The 21754-nt window shown below is 28.4% G+C and overlaps 2 protein-coding genes across 2 annotated transcripts in view; both read left to right on the top strand.

The window, feature by feature from the left end:
- Window positions 1-16750, top strand: part of LOC131570579 (sucrase-isomaltase, intestinal-like) — a 151443-nt gene extending 134693 nt beyond the window's left edge. Inside the window, exons 51-55 of the mRNA XM_058822943.1 lie at window positions 4718-4842; window positions 7898-7986; window positions 11014-11063; window positions 14223-14393; window positions 16688-16750. Of these exons, the coding sequence (XP_058678926.1) occupies window positions 4718-4842; window positions 7898-7986; window positions 11014-11063; window positions 14223-14393; window positions 16688-16750 (498 nt within the window). The remainder of the gene's footprint in view (window positions 1-4717; window positions 4843-7897; window positions 7987-11013; window positions 11064-14222; window positions 14394-16687) is intronic.
- A 4704-nt stretch (window positions 16751-21454) lies between these two features.
- Window positions 21455-21754, top strand: part of PFAS (phosphoribosylformylglycinamidine synthase) — a 77794-nt gene continuing 77494 nt past the window's right edge. Inside the window, exon 1 of the mRNA XM_058823007.1 lies at window positions 21455-21511. The gene's annotated coding sequence lies outside the window, so the exon portion shown is untranslated. The remainder of the gene's footprint in view (window positions 21512-21754) is intronic.

The following is a 21754-nucleotide window of genomic DNA, read 5'->3' as shown; positions in this document are numbered from 1 at the left end:
GATCTTTATATCTCTCTATTAGCAATTCATTCATTCATTCATTAGTTAATTGATACTTAATAGTTCGTTATTCATTGTGATCTTTATAGCTCTCTATTAGCAATTCATTCATTCATTAATTAGTTAATTGATGCTTAATAGTTCGTTATTCATTGTGATCTTTACATCTCTCTATTAGCAATTCATTCATTCATTCATTAGTTAATTGATACTTAATAGTTCGTTATTCATGGTGATCTTTACAGCTCTCTATTAGCAATTCATTCATTCATTCATTAGTTAATTGATGCTTAATAGTTCGTTAGTCATTGTGATCTTTACATCTCTCTATTAGCAATTCATTCATTCATTCATTAGTTAATTGATACTTAATAGTTCGTTATTCATTGTGATCTTTATAGCTCTCTATTAGCAAATCATTCATTCATTCATTAGTTAATTGATGCTTAATAGTTCGTTATTCATTGTAATCTTTACATCTCTCTATTAGCAATTCATTCATTAATTAGTTAATTGATGCTTAATAGTTCGTTATTCATTGTGATCTTTATATCTCTCTATTAGCAATTCATTCATTCATTCATTAGTTAATTGATACTTAATAGTTCGTTAGTCATTGTGATCTTTATATCTCTCTATTAGCAATTCATTCATTCATTAATTAGTTAATTGATGCTTAATAGTTCGTTATTCATTGTGATCTTTATATCTCTCTATTAGCAATTCATTCATTCATTCATTAGTTAATTGATACTTAATAGTTCGTTAGTCATTGTGATCTTTATAGCTCTCTATTAGCAATTCATTCATTCATTAATTAGTTAATTGATGCTTAATAGTTCGTTATTCATTGTGATCTTTATATCTCTCTATTAGCAATTCATTCATTCATTCATTAGTTAATTGATACTTAATAGTTCGTTATTCATTGTGATCTTTATAGCTCTCTATTAGCAATTCATTCATTCATTAATTAGTTAATTGATGCTTAATAGTTCGTTATTCATTGTGATCTTTACATCTCTCTATTAGCAATTCATTCATTCATTCATTAGTTAATTGATACTTAATAGTTCGTTAGTCATTGTGATCTTTACATCTCTCTATTAGCAATTCATTCATTCATTAATTATTTAATTGATGCTTAATAGTTCGTTAGTCATTGTGATCTTTATAGCTCTCTATTAGCAATTCATTCATTCATTCATTAGTTAATTGATACTTAATAGTTCGTTATTCATTGTGATCTTTATAGCTCTCTATTAGCAAATCATTCATTCATTCATTAGTTAATTAATGCTTAATAGTTCGTTATTCATTGTGATCTTTACATCTCTCTATTAGCAATTCATTCATTCATTCATTAGTTAATTGATACTTAATAGTTCGTTATTCATTGTGATCTTTATAGCTCTCTATTAGCAATTCATTCATTCATTCATTAGTTAATTGATGCTTAATAGTTCGTTAATCATTGTGATCTTTATAGCTCTCTATTAGCAATTCATTCATTTTCTTCTTTTAATCTTATCATTTTAAAATTGACCTTCAATTTAATTTTATTTCTTTTTGCTTTATTTCTTTTCATTTCATTTCTTTTCATTTAACTTAATTAATTTAATTAATTTAATTTATTTTTTGTCCATTCTTTTGTCCATTGACTTCCACACCGTCAGTGCCAACAATCAATCACTCATTAATCCGCTAATTGATACTTAATAGTTCGTTATTCATTGTAATCTTTACATCTCTCTATTAGCAATTCATTCATTCATTCATTAGTTAATTGATACTTAATAGTTCGTTATTCATTGTAATCTTTACATCTCTCTATTAGCAATTCATTCATTCATTAATTAGTTAATTGATACTTAATAGTTCGTTATTCATTGTGATCTTTATAGCTCTCTATTAGCAATTCCTTCATTCATTCATTAGTTAATTGATACTTAATAGTTCGTTATTCATTGTGATCTTTATAGCTCTCTATTAGCAATTCATTCATTCATTCATTAGTTAATTGATGCTTAATAGTTCGTTATTCATTGTGATCTTTACATCTCTCTATTAGCAATTCATTCATTCATTCATTAGTTAATTGATGCTTAATAGTTCGTTATTCATTGTGATCTTTACATCTCTCTATTAGCAATTCATTCATTCATTCATTAGTTAATTGATACTTAATAGTTCGTTAGTCATTGTGATCTTTATAGCTCTCTATTAGCAATTCATTCATTCATTCATTAGTTAATTGATACTTAATAGTTCGTTATTTATTTTAATATTTATATCTCTCTATTAGCAATTCATTCATTCATTCATTAGTTAATTGATGCTTAATAGTTCGTTATTCATTGTGCTCTTTACATCTCTCTATTAGCAATTCATTCATTCATTCATTAGTTAATTGATACTTAATAGTTCGTTAGTCATTGTGATCTTTATAGCTCTCTATTAGCAATTCATTCATTCATTCATTAGTTAATTGATACTTAATAGTTCGTTATTCATTGTGATCTTTATAGCTCTCTATTAGCGATTCATTCATTCATTAATTAGTTAATTGATGCTTAATAGTTCGTTATTCATTGTGATCTTTACATCTCTCTATTAGCAATTCATTCATTCATTCATTAATTAATTGATACTTAATAGTTCGTTATTCATTGTGATCTTTATAGCTCTCTATTAGCAATTCATTCATTCATTCATTAGTTAATTGATGCTTAATAGTTCGTTAGTCATTGTGATCTTTATAGCTCTCTATTAGCAATTCATTCATTCATTCATTAGTTAATTGATACTTAATAGTTCGTTATTCATTGTGCTCTTTACATCTCTCTATTAGCAATTCATTCATTCATTCATTAGTTAATTGATACTTAATAGTTCGTTATTCATTGTGCTCTTTATATCTCTCTATTAGCAATTCATTCATTCATTCATTAGTTAATTGATGCTTAATAGTTCGTTATTCATTGTGCTCTTTACATCTCTCTATTAGCAATTCATTCATTCATTCATTAGTTAATTGATGCTTAATAGTTCGTTATTCATTGTGATCTTTATATCTCTCTATTAGCAATTCATTCATTCATTAATTAGTTAATTGATACTTAATTGTTCGTTAGTTATTTTAATATTTATATCTCTCTATTAGCAATAATTCATTCATTAATTAGTTATTGATACTTAATAGTTCATTATTTATTTTAACATTTATATCTCTCTATTAGCAATTAATTAATTCATATTCTTCTTTTAATGTTAATTCTTCTTATAATTTTAAAATTGGCCTTCAATTGAATTTTATTTCTTTTCATTTTATTTCTTTTCATTTCATTTCATTTCTTTTCATTTCTTTTAATTTAATTTACTTTCATTTCATGTAACTTAATTAATTTAATTTATTTAATTATTTTTTTGTCCATTCTTTTGTCCATTGACATCCACACCGTCAGTGCCAACCATCAATCATTCATTAATTGGCTAATTGATACTTAATAGTTCATTATTTTTGTCATTTTTCTATAACTTTTTGTGCACTTTTTGTCCATTTTTTGTTCAATATTTGTCATTTTTTGGTCATTTTCTCTAAAATTTTTTTCCATTTTTTTGGTCATTTTTCCATAATTTTTACCCTTTTCTTTGGGTCATTTTTGTCCATTTTTCGTCCATTTTTTCCATAATTTTTCCCCTTTTCTTTGGGTCATTTTTGGCCATTTTTCGTCCATTATTCGTCCATTTTTTCCATAATTTTTGTCCATTTTTCGTCCATTTTTTCTATAATTTTTCCCCATTTCTTTGGGTCATTTTTGTCCATTTTTCATCCATTTTTCCATAATTTTTGTCCATTTTTCGTCCATTTTTTCCATAATTTTTACCCATTTTTTATCCATTTTTTCAATAATTTTTACCCATTTCTTTGGGTCATTTTTGTCCATTTTTCGTCCATTTTTTCTATAATTTTTACCCTTTTCTTTGGGTCATTTTTGTCCATTTTTCGTCCATTTTTTGGTCATTTTTTCTATAATTTTTACCCTTTTCTTTGGGTCATTTTTGTCCATTTTTCATCCATTTTTCCATAATTTTTACCCATTTTTCCTCCATTTTTTCCATAATTTTTACCCATTTCTTTGGGTCTTTTTTGTCCATTTTTTGTCCATTTTTCCTCCATTTTTGTCCATTTTTTGTCCATTTTTCCTCCATTTTTCCTCCTTTTTTTTGTAATTTCCCCTCGATTCTCCCCCCACATCTCTAATTACGAATCAATTAAAACTTGCTAATTGAAATATTCCTAATTAACTAATAATTTTGTGATTCCCAGGACTCGGAGGTCGGCGTCCGGCGGCAGTTCCGGAACTTTCCGGCGCCTCTTTCTCCATTTTCTCTCCATTTTTTGGTCAAATTTTTCTCATTTTTTGGTCATTTTCTCTAAATTTTTTGTCCATTTTTTGGTCATTTTTTCTATAATTTTTACCCGTTTCTTTGGGTCATTTTTGTCCATTTTTTGTCCATTTTTCGTCCATTTTTTCCATAATTTTTACCCATTTCTTTGGGTCATTTTGGTCCATTTTTCGTCCATTTTTCCTCCATTTTTCCTCCTTTTTTCTCTAATTTCCCCTCGATTCTCCCCCCACATCTCTAATTATAACTCAGTTAAAACTTGCTAATTGAAATATTCCTAATTAACTAATAATTTTGCGATTCCCAGGACTCGGAGGTCGGCGTCCGGCGGCAGTTCCGGAACTTTCCGGCGCCCCTGGGTCACATCAACGTCCACGTCCGCGGCGGCCTCATCGTCCCCCAGCAGCTCCCGGCCAACAACACCTCCTTCAGGTCCAACATTTCTTAAAATTTCATTAATTTTCCGTGGTTTCGGTCCAAAAATGGAAATATTTTGAATTTTCGTGCGTTTGAAGGCAAAAAAATTGGGGAAAATTCGATTGATTTGGGGGTTTTTAGGTCAAAAAATTGAATTTTTTCCCTTTTTTTTTGACGTTCAAACGCATAAAAATTCAAAATATTCCCATTTTTTACCTGCAAACCCCCAAATAAATGGAAATATTTTGAATTTTTGTGCATTTTCTGGTGGCGGGGTTATGTGTGTAAATACATTATTGTGGATAATTTATAGAAAATTTATTTTATATTGAATTTTACATTTCAAGTTTTCATTCATATTTAATTATGTAATGACCAACAACACCTCCTTCAGGTCCAACATTTCTTAAAATTTCATTAATTTTCCGTGGTTTCGGTCCAAAAATGGAAATATTTTGAATTTTTGTGCGTTTGAAGGCAAAAAAAATGGGGAAAATCCGATTGATTTTGGGGTTTTTAGGTCAAAAAATTGAATTTTTTCCCTTTTTTTTGATGTTCAAGCGCAGAAAAATTCAAATTATTTCAGTTTATTTGATTTGCAGGTAAAAAATGGAAATATTTTGAATTTTCGTGCGTTTGAAGGCAAAAAAATTGGGGAAAATTCGATTGATTTTGGGGTTTTTAGGTCAAAAAATTGAATTTTTTCCCGTTTTTTTTGCCCTTCAAATGCACAAAAATTGAAATTATTTCAGTTTATTTGGGGGTTTGCAGGTAAAAAATGGAAATATTTTGAATTTTCGTGCGTTTGAAGGCAAAAAAAATGGGGAAAATCCGATTGATTTTGGGGTTTTTAGGTCAAAAATTGAATTTTTTCCCATTTTTTTGACGTTCAAACGCATAAAAATTCAAAATATTCCCATTTTTTACCTGCAAACCCCCAAATAAATGGAAATATTTTGAATTTTTGTGCATTTTCTGGTGGCGGGGTTATGTGTGTAAATACATTATTGTGGATAATTTATAGAAAATTTATTTTATATCGAATTTTACATTTCAAGTTTTCATTCATATTTAATTATGTAATGACCAACAACACCTCCTTCAGGTCCAACATTTCTTAAAATTTCATTAATTTTCCGTGGTTTCGGTCCAAAAATGGAAATATTTTGAATTTTCGTGCGTTTGAAGGCAAAAAAATTGGGGAAAATTCGATTTATTTGGGGGTTTTTAGGTCAAAAAATTGAATTTTTTCCCTTTTTTTTGACGTTCAAGCGCAGAAAAATTGAAATTATTTCAGTTTATTTGGGGGTTTGCAGGTAAAAAATGGAAATATTTTGAATTTTTGTGCACTTGAAGGGCAAAAAAATTGGGGAAAATTCGATTTATTTTGGGGTTTTTAGGTCAAAAAATTGAATTTTTTCACTTTTTTTTTGCCCTTCAAATGCACAAAAATTGAAATTATTTCAGTTTATTTGGGGGTTTGCAGGTAAAAAATGGAAATATTTTGAATTTTTGTGCACTTGAAGGGCAAAAAAATTGGGGAAAATTCGATTTATTTTGGGGTTTTTAGGTCAAAAAATTGAATTTTTTCCCTTTTTTTTGACCGAATTCCCCAATTAATCCCCAATAACCTCCCAGTAATCCCTCAGACATCCCCCAATAATTCCACAATATTTCTCTAATAATCCCCTAATTAATCCCCCAATAATTCCCTAATAATTCCCTAATAATCCCCTAATTAATCCCCCAATAATTCCACAATATTTCCCTAATAATCCCCTAATTAATCCCCCAACAATTCCACAATATTTCCCTAATAATCCCCTAATTAATCCCCCAATAATTCCCTAATAATTCCCTAATAATCCCCTAATTAATCCCCCAATAATTCCACAATATTTCCCTAATAATCCCCTAATTAATCCCCCAATAATTCCACAATATTTCCCTAATAATCCCCTAATTAATCCCCCAATAATTCCCTAATAATTCCCTAATAATCCCCTAATTAATCGCCCAATAATTCCACAATATTTCCCTAATAATCCCGTAATTAATCCCTCAATAATTCCCTAATAATTCCCTAATAATCCCCTAATTAATCCCCCAATAATTCCCTAATAATTCCCTAATAATCCCCTAATTAATCCCCCAATAATTCCCTAATAATCCCCTAATTAATCCCCCAATAATTCCACAATAATTCCCTAATAATCCCCTAATTAATCCCCCAATAATTCCACAATATTTCCCTAATAATCCCCTAATTAATCCCCCAACAATTCCCTAATAATTCCCTAATAATCCCCAATAATCCTCCAATAATTCCCTAATAGCCCCTAATAATTCCGCACTAATTCTCCAATAATCCCCCAATATTTCCCCATTAATCCCCATAAATTCTCCAGTAACCCTCCAATAATTCCCTAATAATCCTCTAATAATTCTCCATTAATTTTCTAATAATTCCCTCAAAAGTCCCCCAATAATTCCCCAATTAAACCCCAACAATTCCCTAATAATTCCCCAATAATTCCCTAATAACCTCTCAGTAATCCCTCAGACATCCCCCAATAATTCCACAATATTTCCCTAATAATCCCCTAATTAATCGCCCAACAATTCCCTAATAATCCCCAATAATTCCCTAATAATTCCGCAATAATTCTCCAATAATCCCCCAATATTTCCCCATAAATTCTCCAGTAACCCTCCAATAATTCCCTAATAATCCTCTAATAATTCTCCATTAATTTTCTAATAATTCCCTCAAAAGTCCCCCAATAACTCCCCAATTAAACCCCAACAATTCCCTAATAATTCCCTAATAATCCCCAATAATCCTCCAATAATTCCCTAATAATTCCGCACTAATTCTCAAATAATCCCCCAATATTTCCCCATAAACTCTCCAGTAACCCTCCAATAATTCCCTAATAATCCTCTAATAATTCTCCATTAATTTTCTAATAATTCCCTCAAAAGTCCCCCAATAATTCCCCAATTAAACCCCAACAATTCCCTAATAATTCCCCTAATAATTCCCTAATAATGCCAATTTTGGTTGCAGCCGGCGGCAGCCGCTGCTCCTGACCGTGGCCCTGAACGACTCCCAGGAGGCCTCGGGGATTCTCTACTGGGACGACGGCGTTGGAATCGGTCAGCCTCATTTGCATAATTAATTAATACACCATCAATAATTAATTCATCAAGTTGTTCATTAATCTCATCGTTAATTTGAATTTTGGGGGATTTTTGGTTGTTCGGTGAACGAACTGAAAATGAGGAGTGAAGGGGTCGCGGTACATTAAAAAATATAACAGGGAAATGATATGCAAAATATATGCAAATTAAGCGAATTAAATATCAAATGAAGTGAAATTAGGGGGATGATATTACGGGTATCGGAATGTAAATTATATGCAAATTGCATACAAATTAGGAGATTTAAAATTCAAAGTAAATCAAAATTAAGTGAAATTAAGGGGAATGAAATTATGGGTATTGGAATGCAAATTATATGCAAATTACACGCAATGTTGGAGAATTAAAATGCAAGTTAAGTGAAAATTAAGTGCATTCAAATTATATGCAAATTAGGTGCAATTTTGGAGAACTAAAATTGAATTAAATATCAAATGAAGTGAAATTAGGGGGATGATATTACGGGTATCGGAATGTAAATTATATGCAAATTACATACAAATTAGGAGATTTAAAATTCCAAGTAAATGAAAATTAAGTGAAATTGGAGAATTAAAATTCAAGTTAAGTGAAAATTAAGTGCATTCAAATTATATGCAAATTAGGTGCAATTTTGGAGAATTAAAATTGAATTAAATATCAAATGAAGCAAAATTAGGGGGATGATATTACAGGTATCGGAATGTAAATTATATGCAAATTGCATACAAATTAGGATATTTAAAATTCGAAGTAAATGAAAATTAAGTGAAATTAAGGGGAATGCAATTATGGGTATTGGAATGCAAATTATATGCAAATTACATGCAATGTTGGAGAATGAAAATTCGAGTTAAGTGAAAATTGAGTGCATTCAAATTATATGCAAATTAGGTGCAATGTTGGAGAATTAAAATTCAAGTTAAGTGAAAATTGAGTGCATTCAAATTATATGCAAATTAGGTGCAATTTTGGAGAATTAAAATTCAAGTTAAGTGAAAATTAAGTGAATTCAAAGGGAGTGAAAGTACGGGTATTTGAATGCATATTGTATTCAAATTACATGCAAATTAGGAGAATGAAATCACAGGTATTGAAATGCAAATCGCATGCAAATCGCATGCAAATTAGGTGACTTAAAATTAAAATTAAAATCAAATTAAGTGAATTTAAGGGGAATGAAATTATGGGTATTGAAATGCAAATCACATGCAAATTTGAATTTAATTTTGCCATCTCAGATTTTTATTTTTAATTTTACAATGTATTGATTTTAATTTAAATTTTAATTTATGCATAATTAAAATTCTAATTTCAATTTTGGTCTTGATTCCATTTTCTATTATTGATATTGATATTGATATTGATATTGATGTTTATATTCATATTTATATTTATATTTACTTAATCATAACTAAAAATTATAACTTTGAATTTAATGTTGCCATCTCAGATTTTTATTTTTAATTTTACTATATACTAATTTTCATTTAAATTTTAATTTATGCATACTTAAAAATTCTAATTTCAATTTTGGTCTTGATTCCATTTTCTATTATTGATATTGATATTGATATTGATATTGATATTGATTTTTATATTGATATTGATATTGATATTGATATTGATATTGATATTGATATTTATATTTACTTAATCATAACAAAAATTATAACTTTGAATTTAATTTTGCCATCTCAGATTTTTATTTTTAATTTTACTATATATTAATTTTTATTTAAATTTTAATTTATGCATAATTAAAATTCTAATTTCAATTTTGGTCTTGATTCCATTTTCTATTATTGATATTGATATTGATATTGATATTGATATTGATATTGATATTGATATTTACTTAATCATAACAAAAATTATAACTTTGAATTTAATGTTGCCATCTCAGATTTTTATTTTTAATTTTACTATATATTAATTTTTATTTAAATTTTAATTTATGCATACTTAAAAATTCTAATTTCAATTTTGGTCTTGATTCCATTTTCTATTATTGCTATTGATATTGATATTGATATTGATTTTTATATTGATATTGATATTGATATTGATATTGATATTGATATTGATATTTATATTTACTTAATCATAACAAAAATTATAACTTTGAATTTAATTTTGCCATCTCAGATTTTTATTTTTAATTTTACTATATATTAATTTTTATTTAAATTTTAATTTATGCATACTTAAAAATTCTAATTTCAATTTTGGTCTTGATTCCATTTTCTATTATTGCTATTGATATTGATATTGATATTGATATTGATTTTTATATTGATATTGATATTGATATTGATATTGATATTGATATTGATATTTATATTTACTTAATCATAACAAAAATTATAACTTTGAATTTAATTTTGCCATCTCAGATTTTTATTTTTAATTTTACTATATATTAATTTTTATTTAAATTTTAATTTATGCATACTTAAAAATTCTAATTTCAATTTTGGTCTTGATTCCATTTTCTATTATTGATATTGATATTGATATTGATATTGATATTGATATTTATATTTATATTTACTTAATCATAACAAAAATTATAACTTTGAATTTAATTTTGCCATCTCAGATTTTTATTTTTAATTTTACTATATATTAATTTTTATTTAAATTTTAATTTATGCATACTTAAAAATTCTAATTTCAATTTTGGTCTTGATTCCATTTTCTATTATTGATATTGATATTGATATTGATATTGATATTGATTTTTATATTGATATTTATATTTATATTTATATTTATATTTATATTTATATTTACTTAATCATAACAAAAATTATAACTTTGAATTTAATTTTGCCATCTCAGATTTTTATTTTTAATTTTACTATATATTAATTTTTATTTAAATTTTAATTTATGCATAATTAAAAATTCTAATTTCAATTTTGGTCTTGATTCCATTTTCTATAATTTCTATTAATATTAATATTAGTCTTATTAATATTAATATTTTCTGCTCTGCAGACACGTACGAGAAGGGCGAGTACCTGCTGATGTCGTTCACCGCCCGCTCTGTGAGTCCCAACCCAAATATTTTTTAATAATTTTTATTTTAAATTTCTTTTTACATATTTTTCATCTACGTAAAATATTTTTATTTTTAAAAGTATTTTTATATTTATATATACAGTTTTATGTATTTTTAATATATATTTAAATGTATATATTTTATATTTTAAAGCTTTTAATCCTATTTTATTCCTTTTTAATCCTGGTTCAAGAAATAATTAATACTAAATAATAAATCATAAATGAATGACAAATAATAAATAAATATTAAATAATAAATGGTAAAATAAGAAGTAAAACATAAATAATGATCTATTTATAATATAAATTTTTGTTCTTTACCATTTATATTTATATATTTACAATCATTATATGAATAATTTATGCAAATTTATATTATAAATTACAAATTGTAAAACATAAATTATTACATATAAAATTTATGTTATTTAGTATAGATGTTATTTATAAGCATTTACATTTATATTTTTATATTTATTTGTATTTATATCTTTACATTTATATTTTTTACATATAATTGGAATTTATATAATAAATGTATAGAAATATTAATATAAATGTATAGAAATAATAATATAGATTGATAATATTATATTTAATATATAAATTTATACAATATATATTATATGTAATACATAAAATAATTTTATAAATGTTACTTATACACTTTTATGCTATTTTAATATATAAATTTATATAATATATAATATATATTATATCTAATACATAAAAGAATTTTATAAATGTTACTGATATACTTTTATACTATTTTAATATATAAATTTATACAATATATAATATATATTATATCTAATACATAAAAGAATTTTATCAATGTTACTTATATACTTTTATACTATTTTAATATATAAATTTATATAATATATAATATATATTATATCTAATACATAAAAGAATTTTATCAATGTTACTTATATACTTTTATACTATTTTAATATATAAATTTATACAATATATAATATATATTATATCTAATACATAAAAAAATTTTATCAATGTTACTTATATATACTTTTATACTATTTTAATATATAAATTTATACAATATAATATATATATGTAATACATTAAAAAATTTTATCAATGTTACTGATATACTTTTATACTATTTTAATATATGAATTTATACAATATATAATATATATTATATCTAATACATAAAAAATTTTTATAAATGTTACTGATATACTTTTATACTATTTTAATATATAAATTTATACAATATAATATATATATGTAATATATAAAAAATTTTTATATGTTACTTATATTCTTTTATACTATTTTAATATATAAATTTATACAATATATAATATATATTATATGTAATACATAAAAAAATTTTATAAATATTACTTATATACTTTTATACTATTTTAATATATAAATTTATACAATATATAATATATATTATATCTAATACATAAAAAATTTATAAATGTTACTGATATACTTTTATACTAATTTAATATATAAATTTATATAATATATAATATATATTATATCTAATACATAAAAGAATTTTATCAATGTTACTTATATACTTTTATACTATTTTAATATATAAATTTATACAATATATAATATATATTATATCTAATACATAAAAGAATTTTATCAATGTTACTGATATACTTTTATACTATTTTAATATATAAATTTATACAATATAATATATATATGTAATACATAAAAAAATTTTATCAATGTTACTGATATACTTTTATACTATTTTAATATATGAATTTATACAATATATAATATATATTATATCTAATACATAAAAAATTTTTATAAATGTTACTGATATACTTTTATACTATTTTAATATATAAATTTATACAATATAATATATATATGTAATACATAAAAAATTTTTATATGTTACTTATATTCTTTTATACTATTTTAATATATAAATTTATACAATATATAATATATATTATATGTAATACATAAAAAAATTTTATAAATATTACTTATATACTTTTATACTATTTTAATATATAAATTTATACAATATATAATATATATTATATCTAATACATAAAAAATTTATAAATGTTACTGATATACTTTTATACTATTTTAATATATAAATTTATATAATATATAATATATATTATATCTAATACATAAAAGAATTTTATCAATGTTACTTATATACTTTTATACTATTTTAATATATAAATTTATACAATATATAATATATATTATATCTAATACATAAAAATTTTTTATAAATGTTACTTTTATACTTTTATACTATTTTTATATATAAATTTATACAATATATAATATATATTATACATAATACATAAAAAAATTTATATATGTTACTGATATACTTTTATACTATTTTAATATATAAATTTATACAATATATAATATATATTATATGTAATACATAAAAAAAATTTATCGATGTTACTCATATATTTTTATACTATTTAAATATATAAATTTTTACAATATATATATTATATCTAATACATAAAAAATTTTTATAAATGTTACTGATATACTTTTATGCTAATTTAATATATAAATTTATACAATATATAATATATATTATATCTAATACATAAAAAAATTTTATAAATGTTACTTATATACTTTTATACTATTTTAATATATAAATTTATACAATATATAATATATATTATATCTAATACATAAAATTTTATAAATGTTACTGATATGCTTTTATACTCTTTTAATATATGAATTTATACAATATATAATATATATTATATCTAATACATAAATTTATAAATGTTACTTTTGTACTTTTATACTATTTTAATATATAAATTTATACAATATATAATTATATTATATATATTTTATAATTAAATATTAATTATAATATAATACATATATTTATATAATATAAATATATAATATAAATATATAAATATATAAATATATAAATATATATAAATATATAATATAATTATATATTATATATAATAATTATATATACAATATATAACATTTATAATACAATTTTTCCTTTATTTAATCCAAATTTTATCCACTTAAAAAGAAAAAAATCATTTCAAAATGGGAATTTTTGCCCATTTTAGGAAAATCACCAATTTTTTTCCTTTTCCCCCCAGAACCTTCTGGAACTTCGAGTCCTCCACGGTGGCTACGAGGACCCGAATTCGCTGAAATTCACCGAAATTAAAATTTTGGGCTTTTCCGGAAATGTTGGGGAGGTGACGGTGACACAAAACTCCGCCCCCGTCCCCGTCGCACCAATCATCGAGCACGACCCCCAAAAAAAGGTGAATTTTGGAAATTTTGGGCAATTTTGGGTTTGGGGGGAATTTGGGGTTTTTGGAGAATCAATAAATGGAATTATTAGTAAATAATATGAATCATTACATAAATTTAAAAAAATATATGTATATTAATTTCATATAGATACAATTATGTATAAGTATTTTTGTATATATAATGGAATTGTATTATACATTTTCAATGTAATGTTAGATAATATAATGATTATATAATTATATAATTGTATAAAACATATTATTGGCATGTATTATTGTAATTTATTATAATATACAGTAATTATTATATTACATTATGTTGTATTATATTATATTATATTATATTATATTATATTATATTATATTACATTACATTACATTATATTACATTACATTATATTACATTATATTACATTATATTATATTATACCATTATAGTAATGTTAATTATGATAAGTATATATTATATATATATTATTTTAGATAGAATTGTTTATAATATAAAGTTAAATAGTATAATTACAATATATATCATTACATAATTATATGTATATTATATCATTATAACATACATTGTATTATAATATAATATTATATACCATAATATAATGTAATATAATATAATATAATATAATATAATATAATATAATATAATATAATATAATACAATATAATGTTTCAATTGTATATAGAAGTATTTATATTAGAATGTTAGGTAATGTAATTATAATATAATTATATACATTATAATATACTCGAGATAAAATTTAAATATATAATAAAGTTCTTTTATAATTGTGTATATATGGAATTACATAACAACATTATGATTATATTACATTACAATAAAAATATATTATATTATATTATATTATATTATATTATATTATATTATATTATATTATGTTACGTTACATTACATTACAATACATTATATTATATTGTGTTACATTACATTACATTACATTACATTACATTACATAATCAAGTATGACATCATATTATATTACATTATATTATATTATATTATATTATATTATATTATATTATATTATATTATATTATATTACATCATATTATATTACATTACATTACATTGCATTGCATTATATTATATTAGTTAGAATCATATAATATACATATAATTAGGTAATTATATATATTTTTTAATTACAGTGTTTAACTTTGTATTAAAAATACTTACGTTTAAAATTATATCATTTACATAGTCTACATTTAAACTCGTAATATTATTAATACCATATAATATAACATAATATAATACTATATTATATTATATTATATTATATTATATTATATTATATTATATTATATTGTATTATATTATATTATGTTATGTTATGTTATGTTATATTATATTATATTATATTATGTTATATTATATTTCATTACGTAATACAATATAATATAATATAATATAATATAATATAATATAATACAATATAATACAATATAATACAATATAATACAATATAATACAACATAATATAACGTAATATAACGTAATATAATGTAATGTAATGTAATGTAATATAATATAGTGTAATATAACATATTATAATATAATATAGTGTAATATAACATATTATAATATAATATAATATAATATAATATAATATAATATAATATAATACAATATAATATAATATAATATAGTATAATATAATATAACATAATAATACAATTGTATTTATATTAATATGCTCAATAATGTAATTATATCTGTATAATTATATATTTTTATATAATCATATTTATGCCATATTGACCTTATACTATGCTATATCTTTAATTATATCTTTTTAATTATATAATTACACATTAAATATATAACTGTAATATAAAATATATAGTAATTATTCATATATAAGTATGTAATTGTAATTTTAATGCAATTTTATTACATTACAAAGTATTATACATTATAATATGCCGTTATATTTATAATAATTATTATTTTAATTTTAAGAATATCTTTTGCCTTATTATAGAAATATATTACATTATATTGTATTATATTATATTATATTATATTATATTATATTATATTATATTATATTATATTGTGTTGTATTGTATTATACTACATTATATTATATTATATTATATTACATTACATTACATTACATTATATTATATTATATTATATTATATTATATTATATTATATTATATTATATTATATTATATTATATTTCATTGTATTAATTTTTGTAATATTTATGAATTTTGTCCATTATTTCCCTTTATTTTATATATTTTATTTATTTTTATTTCCCCAAGGTTCTGAAGATGACCCAGCTGCAGCTGGAGCTGGGCAGGAACTACACCCTGAAATGGGGCTAAAAACCCCAAAATTGGGATTTCCACCCTTTAAAATATCTTTAAATAATGAAATAACTTAAATTTAGTAATGATTAAAATATTAGCTTCTTATTTTAAATTTAATTAAATTTTTGTTGTAAATAAATTATTATAAATATGTATAAATACGTGTACTATATACTTATTATAAATTCAATTATATATTATTTACTTAAATCTTAAATTAATTTTTTACCTATTTGTTTCTCCAGCTCCTTAAAATAATTTTTAATAATTCAATAACTTAAATTTAGTAATGATAAAATATTATTAACTTTCTATTATAAGTTTAATTGAATTTTTATCATAAATAAGTTAATATAAATACGTATAAATACGTGTACTATATACGTATTATAAATTCAATTATTATATATTATTTACTTAGAATATAAATTATTAAATAAAATTTTTTAACCTATCAAATAAATATTAAACTACTTTTAAAAATTTTATTTAACCAGCATAAATTTATTTATAATTACATTTTATGTATTGCAAGGAAGTTTAATTAGTATAAATAAAATTATTATAATTCAAATTATTACGATACTATTTAATTAAATGGGAGGGCAATGGGAGCCCTCCCAGTTTATCCCAGTCCCTCCCAGTCCCTCCCAGTCCCTCCCAGTCCATCCCAGTTTGTCCCAGTCCATCCCAGTCGCTCCCAGTTCATCCCAGTCCATCCCAGTTCATCCCAGTCCATCCCAGTTCCCTCCCAGTCCATCCCAGTTCCCTCCCAGTCCCTCCCAGTCCCTCCCAGTCCATCCCAGTTCCCTCCCAGTTCCCTCCCAGTTCCCTCCCAGTCCATCCCAGTCCCTCCCAGTCCCTCCCAGTCCATCCCAGTCCATCCCAGTCCCTCCCAGTCCATCCCAGTCCCTCCCAGTCCCTCCCAGTCCATCCCAGTTTGTCCCAGTCCCTCCCCGTCCATCCCAGTTCCCTCCCAGTCCATCCCAGTCCTTTCCAGTTCCATCCCAGTCCCTCCCAGTCCCCTCCCAGTCCATCCCAGTCCTTTCCCAGTCCATCCCAGTCCATCCCAGTTCCGTCCCAGTCCCCTCCCAGTCCATCCCAGTCCATCCCAGTCCCTCCCAGTCCCTCCCAGTCCATCCCAGTCCATCCCAATCCATCCCAGTCCATCCCAGTTCCATCCCAGTCCCTCCCAGTCCCTCCCAGTCCATCCCAGTCCCTCCCAGTCCATCCCAGTTTGTCCCAGTCCCTCCCCGTCCATCCCAGTTCCCTCCCAGTCCATCCCAGTCCCTCCCAGTTCGTCCCAGTCCATCCCAGTCCATCCCAGTCCATCCCAGTCCATCCCAGTCCCTCCCAGTTTGTCCCAGTTTGTCCCAGTCCCTCCCAGTCCATCCCAGCACTCCCCTCCCACCAAAAAGGGGCGTGGCCAGAGCTGTCAATCAAAGCCATTCATTGCCCCGCCCCTGGAGTGGGGTCACTGGGGTGGCCAAGCGGTCACTGGGGTGGTCAGGGGGTCACTGGGGTCAGTGAGGGGTCAATGGGGGCTTCAATGGGGTCATTGAGGGGTCACTGGGGTCACTGGGGTGGCCAAGGGGTCACTGGGGTCCATGAGGGGTCAGTGGGGTCAGTGGTGTGGCCAAGGGGTCACTGGGGTCACTGGGGTCCATGAGGGGTCACTGGGGTCACTGGGGTCAGTGGCATGGCCAAGGGGTCACTGGGGTCCCTGGGGTCACTGGGGTCATTGAGGGGTCAATGGGGTCCATGGGGGGGTCACTGGGGGCTCCAATGGGGGGTCCATGGGCTCACTGGGGTCAGGGGGTCCCTGGGGTCACTGGGGTCACTGGGGTGGCCAAGGGGTCACTGAGGTCCATGAGGGGTCAATGGGGTCAGTGGCGTGGCCAAGGGGTCACTGGGGTCACTGGGGTTCATGAGGGGTCAGTGATGTCAGTGGGTCCATGAGGGGTCACTGGGGGCTTCCATGGGGTCAATGGGGTGGTCAAGGGGTCACTGGGGTCCATGAGGGGTCAATGGGGTCAGTGGCGTGGCCAAGGGGTCACTGGGGTCACTGGGGTGGTCAGGGGGTCACTGGGGTCCATGAGGGGTCACTGGGGTCACTGGGGTCACTGGGGTCAGTGAGGGGTTACCGGGGGCTTCCCTGGAGTCCATGGGGTGGTCAAGGGGTCACTGGGATCAATGGAGGTCACTGGGGTCAGTGAGGGGTCACTAGGGTCAGTGGGGTCACTGGGGTCACTGGGGTCAGTTGGGTACATGGGGTGGTCAAGGGGTCACTGGGGTGGCCAAGGGGTCACTGGGGTCAGTGAGGGGTCAATGGGGTTCATGGGGGTCACTGGGGTCCATGGGGGGGTCAGTGGGGGCTCCAAGGGGGGGTCCATGGGCTCACTGGGGTCACTGGGGTCACTGGGGTCCCTGGGGTCACTGGGGTCAGTGGGGTCCCTGGGGTCACTGGGGTCACTGGGGTGGCCAAGGGGTCACTGGGGTCCATGAGGGGTCAGTGGGGTCAGTGGTGTGGCCAAGGGGTCACTGGGGTCACTGGGGTCACTGGGGTCCATGAGGGGTCACTGGGGTCACTGGGGTCAGTGGCATGGCCAAGGGGTCACTGGGGTCAATGGGGTCACTGGGGTCATTGAGGGGTCAATGGGGTCCATGAGGGGTCAGTGGGGGCTCCAATGGGGGGGGTCCATGGGGTGGTCACTGGGGTCACTGGGGGGTCACTGGGGGGTCACTGGGGGGTCACTGGGGTCACTGGGGTCACTGGGGTCTCACTGGGGTCACTGGGGTCACTGGGGAGTCACTGGGGTGGCCAAGGGGTCACTGGGGTCCATGAGGGGTCACTGGGGTCACTGGGGTCATTGAGGGGTCAATGGGGTCACTGGGGTCACTGGGGTGGTCAGGGGGTCACGGGGGTCACTGGGGTCAATGAGGGGTCACTGGGGTCACTGGGGTCACGGGGGTCACTGGGGTGGTCAGGGGGTCCCTGGGGTCACTGGGGGTCAGTGGGGTCACTGGGGGGTCACTAGGGGGTCACTGGGGTCACTGGGGTCCATGAGGGGTCAATGGGGTCACTGGGGTCCATGAGGGGTCATTGAGGGGTCAATGGGGGCTCCAATGGGGGGGGGTCCATGGGGTGGTCACTGGGGTCACTGGGGGGTCACTGGGGGGTCACTGGGGTCACTGGGGGGTCACTGGGGGGTCACTGGGGTCACTGGGGTCCATGAGGGGTCAATGGGGTCACTGGGGTCACTGGGGTGGTCAGGGGGTCACGGGGGTCACTGGGGTCAATGAGGGGTCACTGGGGTCACTGGGGTCACGGGGGTGGTCAGGGGGTCACTGGGGTCCATGAGGGGTCACCGGGGAATTTTTTCCCCAATTTTTTCCGATTTCTTTCAGAATATTTTTTTACCAACTTTTTTTGAATTTTTCCCAATTTCTCGCCAATTTTCCCCCCCCCCCCCCCCCCCCCCAATTTTTCGGGATTTTTTTCCCCCAATTTTTTTCGGAAATTTTTTTTTCTCAAATTTTTTTCGGAATTTTTTTCTCAATTTTTAAAAATTTTTTTTCTCTTTTATTTTATTTTATTATTTTTTTCCCCCAATTTTTTCGGAATTTTTTTTTTTTTGTTTCTCAATTTTTTTTTTCGGAATTTTTTCCTCAATTTTTAAAAGTTTTTTTCTCTTTTTTTTTTTTTTTTTCCCAATTTTTTTGGAATTTTTTTCGGATTTTTTTTTTTCCCAATTTCTTGGAATTCCCTCCCATTTTCCCTCCCCCCCCCCGGGCTCGGCCCCTCCCCAGTTTTTTCCGATTTTTTTCGGAAATTTTTTTTCCAAATTTTTTTTTAATTTTTCCCAATTTCTCACCAATTTTTCCCCCCCCCCAATTTTTCGGGCTTTTTTTTTCCCCCACGATTTTTTCGGAATTTTTTTTCTCTCAAATTTTTTTTTTCAGAATTTTTTCTCAATTTTTTTCTCAATTTTTTTCTCTTTTATTTTATTTTTTTTTTCCCCAATTTTTTCGGAATTTTTTTTTTTTTTTTGTTTCTCAATTTATTTTTTTTCGGAATTTTTTTCTCAATTTTTAAAAAATTTTTTTCTCTTTTAGTTTTTTTTTTTTTTTTTTTTTCCCCAATTTTTTCGGAATTTTTTTTTTTTTTTCTCAATTTTTTTTTTTTTTCGGATTTTTTTTTTTTCTCAATTTTTTAAAAAAATTTTTACTCTTTTTTTTTTTTTCCCAATTTTTTTGGAATTTTTTTCGGATTTTTTTTTTTCCCAATTTCTTGGAATTCCCTCCCATTTTCCCTCCCCCCCCCGGGCTCGGCCCCTCCCCAGTTTTTTCCGATTTTTTTCGGAAATTTTTTTTCCAACTTTTTTTTTAATTTTTCCCAATTTCTCGCCAATTTTTTCCCCCCCCCCCCAATTTTTCGGGATTTTTTTTTCCCCCACGATATTTTCGGAATTTTTTTTTTTTTCCTCAATTTTTTTTTTTTTTTTCGGAATTTTTTTTTCTCAATTTTTTAAAATTTTTTTACTCTTTTTTTTTTTTTTTTTTTTTTTTCTTCCCCAAATTTTTGGAATTTTTTTCGGATTTTTTTTTCCCAATTTCTTGGAATTCCCTCCCATTTTCCCTCCCCCCCCCGGGCTCGGCCCCTCCCCAGCCGGACTTTGTCCCTTGGGGACATTTTGGGCCATTTTTGGGCCATTTTGGGCCATTTTGGGGACATTTTGGGAATTCTCAACTCTCAGGGACCCCGAATTGCTCCAGGTGAGCCCTGGCGGGGAGGGGACCCCAAAATTTGGGGACATTTGGGGAAACTTGGGCCAATTTGGGGGTTTTTGGGGACATTTGGGGCCGTTTGAGCAAATGTAGGAAATTTTTGGGGGGCAAAATTTGGGATTTTTGGGGCCATTTGGGGTCCATTTGTGTAAATTTGGGGCCATTTCGGGATATTTTGTGGGTTTTTGGGGCCATTTGAGGCAAATTTTGGGATTTTTGGGGCCATTTTGG

The sequence above is a fragment of the Ammospiza caudacuta genome, chromosome 36 (assembly GCF_027887145.1).
Source record: "Ammospiza caudacuta isolate bAmmCau1 chromosome 36, bAmmCau1.pri, whole genome shotgun sequence".
Taxonomy (NCBI): Eukaryota; Metazoa; Chordata; class Aves; order Passeriformes; family Passerellidae; genus Ammospiza; species Ammospiza caudacuta.
Note: the sequence above shows the minus strand (reverse complement) of the source record. Positions and strands in the feature narration are given on the sequence as shown.